The sequence below is a fragment of the Tachyglossus aculeatus genome, chromosome 24, assembly GCF_015852505.1.
Source record: "Tachyglossus aculeatus isolate mTacAcu1 chromosome 24, mTacAcu1.pri, whole genome shotgun sequence".
NCBI classification, from domain to species: Eukaryota; Metazoa; Chordata; class Mammalia; order Monotremata; family Tachyglossidae; genus Tachyglossus; species Tachyglossus aculeatus.
Window position 1 is genome coordinate 11625856 of NC_052089.1, and position 15160 is coordinate 11641015.

General features: G+C 44.5%; 1 protein-coding gene across 3 annotated transcripts in view; it reads right to left on the reverse strand.

The window, feature by feature from the left end:
- CMSS1 (cms1 ribosomal small subunit homolog) overlaps nucleotides 1-15160 on the reverse strand; it is a 263733-nt gene that overhangs the window by 19401 nt on the left and 229172 nt on the right. For 2 of the 3 annotated variants that reach the window (XM_038766081.1, XM_038766080.1), the window contains one exon: nucleotides 3349-3440. In XM_038766081.1, coding sequence (XP_038622009.1) covers nucleotides 3349-3440 — 92 coding nt within the window. Of the gene's footprint in view, nucleotides 1-3348; nucleotides 3441-10250; nucleotides 10317-15160 lie in introns of those variants that run through there. The other variant, XM_038766082.1, reaches the window with a different exon arrangement.

Below are 15160 nucleotides of genomic sequence, written 5' to 3' on the forward strand. Positions count from 1 at the left end.
AAAACAACTTACCAAGAAAGCTCTAAAACATAAAATGAAAACAGGCTTAATTTTTATTTGATTCAACTCCCACTCCACTAGGTGTGAATTCAGTATGAGTACTGATAACTCAGGAGGAGTAATCTGATTGATTTTACGAACCAAACTAGCCTCATCATTACTGATGAACTCGCTGCTAACTAAATGAGCTCCTTAGGGAAGATGATGGATCAAAATTAGAGATGGTCATAAATCCATTCAGAGCTTTCCTGTCTGGTCACCACACACATGGTTAAAGAGTTTCTGGATTTTGGATCCGCCAAGAGAGAGGCGGTTTTGCTTAGTGGATAGAGCACGGGGCTGGGAGTCAGAAGGACCTGGGTTCTAATTCTGGTTCCACCACACGTCTACTGTGTGACCTTGGGCAAGTCACTTCACTTCTCTGGGCCTCAGTTACCTCATCTTTAAAATGGGGATTGAGAGTGTGAGCACCTTGTGGGACAGGGACTGTGTCCAATCTGATTTGCTGGTATCTATCCCAGTGCCTGGTACAGTGCTTTTCACAAAGTAAGCACTTAACAAATACCACAATTAAAACGATAATAATAATGATGATAATAATAATATTGGTTTGAAAATGACCAGGAATCAAGGGAAATGGAAATCAAATTTCAGATTATACTTGGTAAAAATATGCATGCTATCAAAACTAAAGGCATTCTAAGCTTTCTTTTCCTTTTCCTAACATTAACGTAGAATCTCAGATTGAATATTGCCAGTTGTGATTCAGTAGCTGTCTCCAGGTGCTGATATGACCCACCTTAAAGCTGGGCTGAAGCCACTGTCAGTCGTACGAGGGTGGGGCTTTTGATAGGACTAACATAGGCCAGGCCTCAACCTGTGACCTTAAGCTAAAAAGCCTGATTCCAATCAACAGATGGCTTAAGACCTATTTTACTATCTTGGAGTATCGGGTCCAGGGAGATCAGGCCTTGGAAAAGCCAATTCCATTTTCTTGCTTAATGAATGGGGTCTCTCTACATGACTGGGCTCAGTGTGGTGTGAGATAATTGATGCTTTTCAGGCTAGAAGACAGAGCGCTCAGACAATCCCATGTAATTCAAATATCTGGAAATGACATCAGTTACGAGAACACAAAGTCGCTGAGAAAGAACAGCAAAATGGGCACACCAAATCCTCTGAAGAAACAGGGAAGCCGTATTTTTGAACTGTTGGTTTAAGCTCTGAAGGGAGGTTAGACTGTGAGCCCCATGTGGGACAGGGACCGTGACCAACCGGATTATCTTGTATCTACCCTCAGATAATAGTAATAATAATAATAATGGCATTTGTTAAGTCCTTACTCTGAGCAAAGCACTGTTCTAAACACTGGGGAGGATCAAGGTGATCAGGTTGTCCCACGGGGTGTTCAAAGTCTTAATCCCCGTTTTACAGATGAGGTAACTGAGGCCCAGAGAAGTGAAGTGACTTGCTCAAAGTCACACGGCTGACAATTGGCGGAGCCAGGATTTGAACCCATGACCTCTGACTCCCAAGCCCGTGCTCCTTCCACTGAGCCACGCTGCTTCTCCCAATGCATCCCAAGGTCCTTCTGTGGGTGACTTACAGCTTCTATCTGACTTAACCCCTGGCAGACTATAAAACAACCAGGCCCACAAGACCTTGAAATGACCCCGAATGTCCAAAGGGCTAGATCCTATTCAAATTATCCAATGCCCCTTCTGCTACTTTCATAATAAAATCCACTACTATGGAGCCAGACAATTAAGGAGAAAGAAGGGTGGCAGAGTGACCTTAAGGAATAATAATGGGTGTCAAAGTCGAGTTGGGTGTCAGAGTTTACTCTGGTTTAAGAGCAGATTTATTGTTCAATTAAGCAACGTCATGGGTTTGCTCTTCTTTCAAAACAGGGATGACGAAATTTGTTATGACAACCATCTCTTCAGAAAGATACCACGCTACACAACAGTGCTTCCCAACATTTCCACTGAGGAACGCTTCTAACACCGGGCCCCTGGCCTAAGCACTGCACTGGAGATGGTGGAGATCCCCGATTTCAATTCCACTATTCCAAATGGCTCCAGCTCTCCAAATGGAGAGGAGTTGGGGGCTGGGAGGGGGGAGGGAGAAAATTCCTGCGGCCATTACAGGAAGCAACTCAGGGGAAGCATGGAAGGGAGAGGCTGGATGGAGTGTAGAAAGGAGATTGAGACTTAAGTGGTCAGGACAGAGAAAAGAGAACAGCAGCAGTGAGGAGCAGAGGGAAGCCAGAGTGGGAGTTGACTGCATTCCCAGACTGGAACCTGGGGAGGAGGATATGGAAAAACCCAAGGGTGGAAGAATCAGTGTTTGAGGAAGGAGGAGTGAGAAGACAATTATGGCAAATATCTCTGGCACTGATTTGGGGTCCGCTGATCTCGTGAGGAGCAGAGGCTGGCCAGCAGAGGATCGGGTAGTGGAGCCATTTGAAGGATAAGGTTGCATCTAGGATAAGAGTCAAAAGAAGGCACAGCCAGTGCCTTTCTGAGTAGCATTTTTGGAAAGCCTTGATACTACAGACATTTGCACACAGCAAGTGCTCAATAAATACCAGTGATTGGGGTTAGGGAGCTTGAAGAAACTGTGACACATGCCAGAGGTGAAAGATTGGGCTGAAAGTTTGAGGAAAAGGGCAATTTGCCATATATTTTGAAAGGAATATTTGAAGGACGAAAAGCCAAGACCAGCTGGAGGAAGATTTCAGGAAGAAGGCCAAGTCTTCGGAGAAACAAAATAGATGCTAATTTGGTCCTAATTGAATGGTGATGTACTTTAACTCAGCTGAATCAGTAGCTTGACGGCAGAGAGGCATGCATTGAGGAATGACAATGGGACTTAGAGCTGGGCCCCAAGAGAGCTGGACTAGAGGAGCAGGGTGGACCAGTGAAAACAGCATGGGCCTGGGAATCAGAAGTCCTGGGTTCTAATCCTGGCTCTGCTAGATGCCTGCTGTGCGACTTTGAGCAAGTTATATAACTTCTCTGAGCTTCAGTTTCCTCATCTGTAAAAGACGGACTCAATATCTGTTCTCCCTTCTACTTAGACTGTGAGCCTCATGTGGGACAGGGACTGTGTCTAACCTGATTAACTTATATCCCAGCGCTTAGAACTGTGCTCGACACATAGTGAGGACTTATCAAATGTAATAATAATAGTAATCGTCATCATAATAATGATCATGACAGATTCTCCACGAGGATTCCTGGATCTGGGAAAGTCTAGAGAGTATTGACATCCATCTAAGGGGAAGAGATCAACTCCTTTCAGTTAATCGTAAAACTTCTCTAGCTCCTGGACAGTTACTGTTACCTGCTCAGGCCTGACAGATGCCTCTTCGGGTTCCTGCTGCATCATTTCTGCTTCACTTGTAGCTTCTTCCTTTCCCTCTCCATCTGACTGTCCTATGGGAAAAAAAAAACCACGTTGGAAAAGAAAAGAAATCTGTTCTGTTCTCATTATATTAAAAACCGGTGGGCCAAAGGGGTCATCTACCTTGCACATTAATAACGGGGTTCAGTTGACAACACTGGGGACCGTGGCATTCCTGAAACCTGGTAGGGCTGCTCTACCTGCGAGCCTGCTCAAACTTAGCACCATCAGCCTCAGAGACAGCAAGCCGGTAGGGGCCACAGAGAATATGGAAAGTCGATGGGTTGCCTTGTCCCGAGGGTGGGGCCTTCAGCTGGCAGGCGCAAGGATCTTTCTCTTTCTGCCCCATACACGCACAGAACACCCCGATTCATCTCGGGAGAGGTGCTGAGGGGAGGACTAAAAGCGATGGGGTTTTGCACCCAAAGAAATATGACATAAGCTTGCCTGTGGGCTTATCCCTTTCACAGAGTGCCCAAACCTGAGTCTTTCAATCTCCGTTCTAAAGACTTTCCTTCTGGCTCTGCCGATTGTCAGCTGTGTGACTTTGGGCAAGTCACTTAACTTCTCTGTGCCTCAGTTCCCTCATTTGTAAAATGGGGATTAAGACTGTGAGCCCCCCGTGGGACAACCTGATCTCCTTGTAACCTCCCCAGTGCTTGGAACAGTGCTTTGCACATAGTAAGTGCTTAATAAATGTCACTAGTATTATTATTATTATTAAAAACTCTTTACCAGGGCAGGCCATCCACCTAGAAGGATGGCTGATCATCCCATTTCCTGTCTTCCCTTTAGAGACACCCAGGCGCTAGATTTTGCATGCCCTCTACTAACTTCTGGGGCACGGGATTTCTCAGACTGTTACCATTAGTTTCAGTCCTCAGCCTTATAGGTCTGATGTCCTCTAGCCTGGCCACTCTAAACCACATTTGGAGGCTTGTTTATCCTAATTTGATGTTTAATTACTGAGATGAAAAGGAAGGAAGGTCTTCAAAGAAAGTGATGTCAAAACAGATCTCCGGAAATATTTTTAAACGATCAATGCTTTCTCTTTTTAATCTCAAGTCTACACAACTCATCAAAATCTGGCATGTGAAAGTGTAATCTGCATTCAAGCAATCTGGTTTAAATAAAACAACAACATGTTCTTAAAGGTCAACCGTTTTTATACCTTTAGGAATGTGGCTATACCGATTTCCCAACCACTTCATTTAAATGTTTGTGGTCCCTTCTTTATGCTAAAAGACATTCTACCTGAAATGTACAAACACCTGAAGCAGGCCCATTACTGTTTACTGATTACCATTTACTGTCACCCTCCATAAATCTGTGGGGGACCTGAGCTAGGGTATTGTCCCTTATGTTCCCACAGGGAAATCTGCTCTTCTGAAGACAAGATGCTCTCTCTGTGATTTCCATTAAGGGAGTCCTGAAAGGAAACTCTTTTTCCTGAGCTGCCGTCTAGCCCCCACAGGAAGGTGCACGATCTGGCAGGAGCCTTCCCTCACCCTTAACCCTCTGCGTCGGCTCTGTATTGAGGAGATTCACCGAACCGCCTACGGCAGCAACAGATTTGGTGGAGATCTGGCTAGGCCTTCCTGCACCTTCTCAATGCCTCAACCCCCTCCTGAAAATTCCACTAGTGGGGGAAAAAAAAACCCAAAACCAAGATTTTTCTTCGCAGGAGTTGGTGTGAGTTCAGTTATCCTGGAAATGAGGGGTAAAGTCAAATACTGTCCCTCTTCTTCCTCCCCAGTTCCTATCCACCGACACACCAACCAAGAACAAAAAATGTTACTTGTAGGGTGTGGCCCTAGGGAAAAGGTCTCCTCAAATGGAGCTCTTATTCCAGTTTCTTAACAATTTGCCACTACCCTATGCCTCCTGCTGTGCTGTGAACAAATGACGTGGGCCTCTTGCTGCCCAACTGTTTGACAAGAGGCAGAAGAGAAGATGTTGAGAAGTGTAACTTTTCACCTAGAGATGGGAATCCCCTGTCTCAGGAGCCAGGAAACAAAAGGGATTGGGGCCTGGGGGAGGATGTGCCTTCCACCGGCTCTGAAGAGAAAGAAAACGTGTACGAAAATGGGGGATGGATAAAATGGCCCCTTTGAGGTTCCCAACTAATCGAACGGCTTCATGGCTCAATGCCGTTTTCCTCCTGTTTTGTGGCCTTGACTCGTACCCTTGGAGGAGAAGGCTGGCTGTTCTCTGGGGAAGAGAACATACATGGAGAAACAAAGCTGAAGGCAGAGGAGTTTCGTGCTGAAAATCCAAAGCCCTCTGCAGACATAAATCATCCCAAGGAGCTGGAATGTCAAACTTGGCCGGGAAGAAGTCGGTGAGGCTTGTGGCCCTGGATCAACGTGAGAGGCCCTGGCCTTGTAGCTCTCACCAGGGATAATTAGGAGACGACTGACACAATCCCCCCAAGCCCAATATGTGACCCCAAGGCTGAACAACAGCTGAGCCTCAGGGCCACGTGGACACTCTCCCTTTCATTTCTTTCAAAAGAGCAGAGAGGCCAGTGGAGCACGCAGAAACTGCTGGGGGGAAGCAAGTCACCAAATTACAGGTCTTCCTTGAGAATGCAGGTTGTACAGAGAAGCAGCGTGGCTCAAGGGAAAGAGCACGGGCTGGGAAGCCAGAGGTCATGGGTTCTAATCCCGGCTCCGCCACTTGTCAGCTGTGTGACCTTGGGCAAGTCACTTCACTTCTCAGTTCTCTCATCTGTAAAATGGGGAGGAAGACTGTGAGCCCCACGTGGGACAACCTGTTTACCTTGTATCTACTCCAGCGCTTAGAACAGTGATTGGCACATAGTAAGTGCTTAACAAATACCAACATTATTATTATTATTACAGCAAATGGCCCCTTACATTTCCCCTCTGAGCCCTGGCCCATGAAAGCTCAAAATTTAGTCACAGCAGACCAGTGGGCCTAAAATACATTTGGCTGTAGGTGAGGATGAGCTTTAATGAAATTGGAAATAAATGAAATAAAATTTAATGCTTCTGGAGACTGCTGCCTGCTGCTCCCAGATATTTCCTAACTGAAGTGGTTGGAACTATGAAAGGGAGGATAAGAGCCTCCAGACTGGAAAGTACTGTACCTTACCCACAAGCTCAACTAAAGCTGAGAATGCCTCCAAACCAACAAAGACGCAGTTCAGACAGACTGACCACAGCCAGAAATGAGAGTGTCAAGTGGGAGTGAAGGTATGGCAGTGGGTATTAGATGACAAAATGTCTCCCCGCGGACATCAGAAAATTCAGCCTCTACTGATGGTTTCTAGGCTATGAAATGCTTGACTTCCAGCTCAACAACCCATGACCACACCAGGTAGGGGGTCACAAAAGACATTTTCTCTACTTCCGCTCACTTTATGGACTAGGCCATTAACACTTGCCAGGTCTGATCCGCACCACAAGATGATGTAAATATTTTTAGGGCCCCCAAGATATTGGTTTCCCCCACAATCTGCTTTGGGAACTCTGATGGTGATAACCATGCTTGATTTAGTGCCAAACACCATTTGGGACTTTGCCACTTCCCACCTACTCTGGCCTCTGAGCACCCGCAAGGAAATCCCCCTGAGAGCACAAAGAAGATAATCCAGCTGAGCTGAGAGTAAAGCCACTAGCATCCCCGGGCAGCAGATGTCAATCAGAAACCTCCACCCAATCAAGAAACCAAAGGGTGCACTCTCACAGCAAAATTACCCCCCTTTCACAAGCTCAACAATCAATCAATCAATCAATCATATTTATTGAGCGCTTACTGTGTGCAGAGCACTGTAGTAAGAGCTTGGGAAGTACAAGTTGGCAACATATAGAGACGGTCCCTACCCAACAGTGGGCTCACAGTCTAGAAGACTGTGCTAATAATGGATAGCTGGCCGAGTGTGCTGAAATAGGAGGAAAAAAAGTTTCTAAATCAATCAGACACCTGGCTCAGATGGTGTTCAGATCTAGAATACTAATAATAATAATGATGGCATTTATTAAGTGCTTACTATGTGCAAGGCATTGTTCTAAGCGCTGGGGAGTTTACAAGGTGATCAGGCTGTCCCACGGGGGGCTCACAGTCTTCATCCCCATTTTACAGATGAGGGAACTGAGGCCCAGAGAAGTGAAGTGACTTGCCCAAAGTCACACAGCTGACAACTGGCAGAGCCAGGATTTGAACCCATGACCTCTGACTCTAAAGCCCGGGCTCTTTCCACTGAGCCACGCTGCTTCTCTGCATCAAGAAGCAGCAAGAAGCAGGAAGGGAATGTACTGCTCAGATACCTGAAGACTCTAACATAGGCATTACTAAGGAAATTCACGAGAACCCTGTGACCTTGTAGATAGAGCACGGGCCTGGGAGCCGGAAGGACCTGGGTTCGAATCCTGACTCTGCCACGTGTTTGTTGTGTGGCCTTGGGCAAGTCACCTAACTTTTCTGTGTCTCAATTACCTCATCTGTAAATTGGGAATTAATATTGTGAACCCCATGTGGGACATAGGCTGTGTCCAACCTGATTAGCTTGTATACTATCCCAGAGCTTAGTACAGAGCCTGGCACATAATAGATGCTTAACAAATACAATAAAAATAAAAAAACCCACCATTATCACTTTCTTCAGGAAGACAGGATAGTGGTGACATACAATAATAACAAGCAGCAGCGTGGCTCAAAGGAATGAGCACGGGCTTTGGAGTCAGAGGTCACGGGTTCAAATCCCGGCTCTGCCAATTGTCAGCTGTGTGAACTTGGGCAAGTCACTTAACTTCTCTGGGCCTCAGTTACCTCACCTGTAAAATGGGGATGAAGACGTGAGCCCCACGTGGGACAACCTGATCACCCTGTATCCCCCCAGTGCTTAGAACAGTGCTTTGCACATAGCAAGTGCTTAACAAAAGCCATTATTATTATTAATAATAATAACAACTATATTGGTTAGGTGCTTACTTTGTGCCAAGCACTGTGCAAAGGAATGCAATGAAAGGACAGGAAGAAATCCTCTAGAAACCTTTCCTTTGTTAGGAGCTAGACCCCAGTCCAAGATTCTTGACAGTCACTTAAACATTCTTTGTAGATCCTCCTTTGTGCAAGGAATGGCATTCATTCATTCAATCATATTTATTGAGTGCTTACTGTATACAAAGCACTGTACTAAGCAGTTGGGAGAGTACAATACAACAATAAAGCGACACATTCCCTGCCCACAATGAGCTGACAGTCCACAGGGGGAGACAGACATTAGTATAAATATCAGCACAGTTTGGGGAGAACCATAACTTTCCTTTGGTGTTCCAGTTCTTCAGAGTTTTCACGAAAGAGTTTTTTCTATAATCATTACAGCATTTACTTAACCATATCACTTAGCCATTAGAGAAGCAGTGTGGCCTGGTGGAAAGACAACAGGTTTGGGAGTCAGAGGACCTGGATTCTAATCCTGCCTCCGCCACTTGTCTGCTGTGGACCTTGGGCAAGTCATTTAACTCATCTGTGCCTCAGTGACCTCATCTGTAAAAATGGGGATTAAGACTGTGAGCCCTATATGGGACAGGGACTGTGTCTAAGGCAACCATATTCTCTCTACCCCAGAGCTTAGTACAGTGCCTGGCACAAAGAAAATGCTTAAATGCCATAAAAAAATGCTCTGTACCAGGCACCGTGCTAAATGCTGGGTTAAAATCAAGATAATCAGATGAGTCACAGATCCTGTCTCACTCAGAACTAACAATCTATGAGCAGTTCAATCAATCAGTGGTGTTTATTGAGCACTTACTGTGTGAAGAGCACTACACTAAGTGGTTGAGAGAGTAAAATAAACTAGGTAGACCCATCTCTACTCTCAGGGATCTTACAATCTGGAAATTCCTGTTAGCTCTATGAATTCTCATGCTTGAAGAGCCTTGTGGGCATTATCATCAATACCATAATTTATTAAGTGCCTAATCTGAGCACAGCACCATACTAAGTGCTGGGGTAGGTACAATTTAATCACGTCGGACACAATCCCTGTCCCACACAGGACTCATAGTCCAGCTAGAAGGGAAGAAGAGGAACTGAATCCCCATTTTACACAGATGAGGAAACCGAAGCACAGAGAAGTTAAGAAGAGAAGTTAGAGAAATAGCAAGGCACGGAGAAGTTAAGAAGTTAGAGAAGCAGTGTGGCTTAGTGGAAAGAGTCAGAGGTCATGGGTTCAAATCCTGGCTCCACCACCTGTCAGCTGTGTGACTTTGGGCAAGTCACTTCACTTCTCTGGGCCTCAGTTACTTCATCTGTAAAATGGGGATGAAGACTGTGAGCCCCACGTGGGACAACCTGAGCACTTTGTATCTACCTCAGCACTTAGAACAGTGCTTGGCACATAATAAGAGCTTAACAAATGCCATTATTATTATTATTAATTACTACGTGGCTTGTCCAGGGTCACACAGCAGACAAAGTGGTAGAGTCGGCATTAGAACCCAGGTCTTCTGACCTCCGGGACTGTGCTCTTTTCACGAGGCCACGCTGCTCTTTTAGTGCTATGTGCCTGACACAAAGTACTGGGCACATGACAACCTAAAATACAAATAAAAGACATGGTCCATCTCCTTCAAATTTGCAATCTAATGGGAGACACAGGCATCCGCAAAGTGCAACCGTACAACAGGTAAAAGAGTAAGAGCAGAGGCATGAATGTTAAAAAACACATGGAGGCCATTAAATACATGAATAAATGACAGATACATCCAAGTGCAAAAATTCCGCTCCTTGAAGCATCTTAATCTGAGCCATAACTATAGTTTTGACATTTAGATTTCGACAAGTAAGATTTCTACTCAACATAAATTAAGAACCTTTTCGTAAAAGTCCATTTCAATAACTCTTCACTCCTTCAATATTCCTTCCAGGTGCACAGAAATTCCTGTGGTTTCAGAGAGGTCTATGAATGGAAAGAAAATGAGTGTGTCTAGGTGAATGGGGTGGGTTCCAAGACGTTCTGCGCTGTTGATTATATCTTTTGTATGGAGGCATTAGCTAACTGTCAAATAGCCATGATGCTCTATTGCTTAGATACAACATTAGCACTTTGCATTCTAGACTAACCCGCTGGATGCAAAGATGTGCGGATGGGATTCCAATTCCTTCTCTGCCAGGGTCAAAATATCTTATCATCCCCTTTTCTCCCCTGCCTGAGCTATGGGGAGCTGTAATTGGGAAACCCAGAACCCCAAGGACGGAGACGTTTTAAGGGTTCAGACAGGCTGCAATCCAACAGAAAGCCTATTTTTACTCTGCCATTTCCCCTAACTGCAATTTCTTTTAATGGTGTCTCCTAGACTATGAGCTCCTTGTGAGCAAGAAACATATCTATCAACTCTACTAGCTGTTGAAAAAGGCTGGATTTGGCTCCGGATATAGATACAGTCTTCTGGGTAATTTGAGGGTAACTCGCAGAGCTGCTGATTTTACAGTTAAAACTATTTATTGAGAAGGTCCATTGCTTTGTACTTCTATTAGCAATAACAAGATCCAGGAGGGGTTGTTTCAGAGGGTTGCTGGGACTTCAGTCCCCACGTGTGCATAGGAACTCCTGCACATATGCAATTTCTGCCGCCTCCTCTGTGGTCAAAGAAGAAGGGATCGATTCAGATCTCTCTGCACTCTGAAGATACTAAATTGTCTTATAACTGATCAAATGAAGACAGAGTCTAATCAGAGAAGATCTTGATTTCAAGGTCTGAGCAGTGTCACAGTAATTGATATGCGACTGTCCAGATTGAGGTAGACAACAGCATTTCAGTTTACAAAATTTGAGAAACAGTTGTTTACCCATTCCTGCATTTAGAAAATAGGTAACCCATTTGTCTAAGGAGTTTGTGTAAGCATTTGTACGAAGTTTATTTACTTGAAGAAATATGAGACACGGCGAGTTAAGCGTTTAGTTTTATAAGAGATACTGGACTGGTGTGAGAAAAATAAAGACAGAATTGCACACAGTCATGGCTCCAGGTTTCCATTTGAAAGGTAAAAAGAAAACAGGGAAAACAATCAGCACAGGAAAAGGAAGATGAAATGAGAAATGGTGGAGAAAAAGACTGTCGCGCAAACTGCAGACTGATCCAAAGAATTCAGTTCGGATCCCTGGAAAAGTGACTTTTATAAATCCAAGACACTAAAGAGAGACAACATTATTCTATGGAGGAATAATGAAAACATGGAAAAGTCAGTTGCCTGTAACAGTCTGTGAGTATTAAGTTTCCCTAAATACAGTGAAGTGGCTCCCTTGAGAGATGAAACTACCTGGTAAAGCTATTACAGACTCCGAAGGAGAATTCTAGTCTTAAAGACAGAGCTTATAAACAGGTAATAGACAGAAGCCTAGATTTTACATTTCCCCTGGAATGTTTCCATGTTCCTTTTGATATAATTAGACATCCCCCACACTTCATGCACATAGTCAAGACACCAGTCTTTCTATTGATCCTGAGGGGACAGTACAGCTCTGAGAATCAGGAGATATATTGGTCAATCAATCGATAGTATTCATTGAGCGCTTACTGTGTGCGGCTCAGTCAGTCAGTCAATCGTATTTATGGAGCGCTTACTGTATGAAGAGCATGGTACTAAGCGCTTGGGAAAGTACAATACAACAATAAACAGACACATTCCCTGCCCATAAGGAGTTTGCAGTCTAGAGTGCGTGGACATTAGTGTAAATAAATTAGCTACGTGCATTAGTGATGTGGGGCTGGGAGCGGGATGAATAAAGGCTGCAAGTCAGGGTAACTCAGAAGGAAGTGGGAGAAGGGGAAAGGAGTTGTACTAAGCACTTGGGAGAGTGCAGAGTGGGTAGAGTATGTGCCCGGGACTCAAAAGGTCATCTTTGTTCTGATTTGTAGAAAGAAATCAAGGCGGGTGACACTCATTAGCTCATTAATCAGCTGAGAATATCTCCAGGAATCAGAAGGGAAGAAAGAGCTGTACTCCAGCAGATGGAAAGACAGGAGGGACAACAGGACAGGTTGTAAAGAAGGAAAGATCAGAGGAAGAGAAAAGCGGTGGGGGGGGGGGGGGGGGGGAGGAATGGGAGAGAGGTCAGGAGAAGAAAGAAAAAAAAAATGGATACATTTCAGATTATGTTCCCCTCACCTTAACTTTAAAGTTGCCCCAAGTGCCCCAGTTACATAACTCTCTTCCGAAGTCCTTGGGGGCAGTGCTAAGAGTTAGGCAATGATACCATTTTCTCCTCCAGGAAAGCTTCCCTAAGAGTGATTGGGGCAGGGGGAAAATATGAGGGACGACTCTAGTTAGCACATAATAAACCGAGTTTACAATTGGCTGACTTCCCTAGTTAGTGGTGATTATCCACAGACCTTTCTTCTTCACCATCACCACCTTTGAGTCATTTCACTGTAGGTCAGAGGTCCACCAGACAATGGGCAGGGTCAAAGAGATTAAATTCAAATCGATCCATCTTCTAATAACAATTGTGAAATTATTAATTGAACTAAGCGCTGGGGTAGATGCACAAGAATCAGGTCAGACATAGGCTCTGTTCCACTTATTACAGACTCCGAAAATGGAATGATGGGGACAAAGGTTGGAGTTAGTACTTAAAAATACAAATTTTTTGATTACCTGTGGGTTTCCCTTATCCACATTTCCTCTTTCACCCCTAACCACAGACGTGGGAGAGTTCGCTAAATGGCCTCTCATGAGAGCTCACGGGCAAGAACAGAAGACATAAATAGAAAAGCAAGCTGGCATAAAGTGATAGATGAACGGAAACTTCTGACCTTGTCCTCTGAAGTCATACATTCTAGACCGCTCTGTCATATGAGCTACAACCTACAGAGGGGCAGATTAGATTCAGGTTGCAGTTTAAGGACAGTTCAGCCTGACAATCACCTGACCCATCACAATGACTGCATCACAAAAGGAATTATTGCTTTTAGGGCCTGGCCTAGCCTAAAATTTTAGGGGGGAGAAGGGAAGTACACCCACCTTGGAATCGTAGGTCACTCCCCTATCTGAAAAGTAACTTGAGTGGAATGAGGAATCAGATATGGGAAGCACCTCCCTGCCACCAAAAGCCAATTGGAATTGCAAAGCTATTTATGCGGTGAAAAGACAAATATTTCAAGAAATTAATCTATTTATGTACTTTTCCAAACCTACAGATGGAAATGTTCAGACCAATATCTGTTTAATCAACTCCTTCCACAGAAAAGTATGGAGGACAACAGATATGGCTTCCCGCTTGGCTCCCTTCACACTGAGAGGGAGCGTGGCCTAATAGAAAGATGGTGGGCCTGTGACTTGGCATTATGAACCAGAGGCCATTGCAGTCTTCGGCACTCACATAAGAATAAGATAAGAATGTGAAACCATCAACATTATCATTATTATGTTAAACCAATGGCCCATCCACCCTTAGGGTTAGAGAATGGACCTTCTAACAAATTTGTCCTTCAGCTGAGAAAAAGCTTTCTAATCCAACACTCAATTTTTAGGCAAGCCAATTTCCAGAAAGTTGTTCTGTGGGCTGGAATTTCTCATGCTTTTTCTTTCCCTCAGAGCTTTCAGTTTGGGAAAGTCTCCAAGATGTGCTTTCAATTTGAGCAACTTGAACAACAAACTCTTTTCTAACCTGATGCTCTTAAATAACACTTTGCAGATCTGCCTTTTTTTCAAGCGGGGATTCATTTTACCCAACAGTGCACTCCAGCCACCTTAAGTGAAAATCAATGGGGACTGCTTGAAAGTTAACCTAATGCTATAAGACAGCTTGGGGAGGGAAGCAGAATGGGGGTATCCACTACTTCCTCTCTCTCTGGATTTGCCACAGCTTGAGCCCTGTAGTAGTTAGTCTCTTCAAAGCTATTCACACACTGGAAAGAACTTGGGAAATTGGCAGGAATTCAGGCAACCTTCCACTTGGATATGATGTTGGGCTAATCTTTCTACAAAGGGGGTCAGGTCAGGATCAGGGGTGATTCAGTGGGCCTGAGGCTTGATTCAGTATCCTATTAATGCTAAGTTGGGGCAAAGCTTTGAGGGGAAAAGGAGAGAGGGGGGAGAAAGAGAGACAATTAGTTAATGGGATTAGGAGCCATTCTGCAAATACAGAGTCCGTGCTCCAGAGTGTAAGGTCTTCATAGGCAGGCATTGGGTCTATCAGCTCTACTGTGCTTGCTCAAGCGTTTAGTACAGTACTCTGCTCACAGTAAGCACTCAGTAAACACCATTGATTGCCTGTTGAATTCATTCAATCGTATTTACTGAGTGCTGTGTGAAGAGCACTGTACTAAGCGCTTGGGAAGTACAATAAAAGCAACAAGGGTGATGCCTCTCATCCCTAGCTCTAGAGTGGAAACATGTCTAATTCCTACCTCTGTTTTCTCTCTTAACTGCACAGTACAGTGCTCTGCACACAATAAGCACTTAATAAATAGTCATTCCATCATATTTACTGAATGCTTAATGTGTGCACAGCATCATACTAAATGCTTGGGAGTGTACGATATCACCATAAACAGACACGTTCCCTGTCCACAATGAGTTTACAATCTTCAGGGGGAGACAGACATTAATATAAATAAATAAATTACAGATATATACAAAAGTGCCGTGGGGCTGGGAAGAGGGATAAATAAAGGATGCAAGGAAAGGGCCACGCAAAAAAGGAGTGGGAGAAGAGGAAAGGGGGGCTTAGGTAGGGAAGGCCTCTTGGAGGAGATGTGCCTTCAACGGGGCTCTGAAG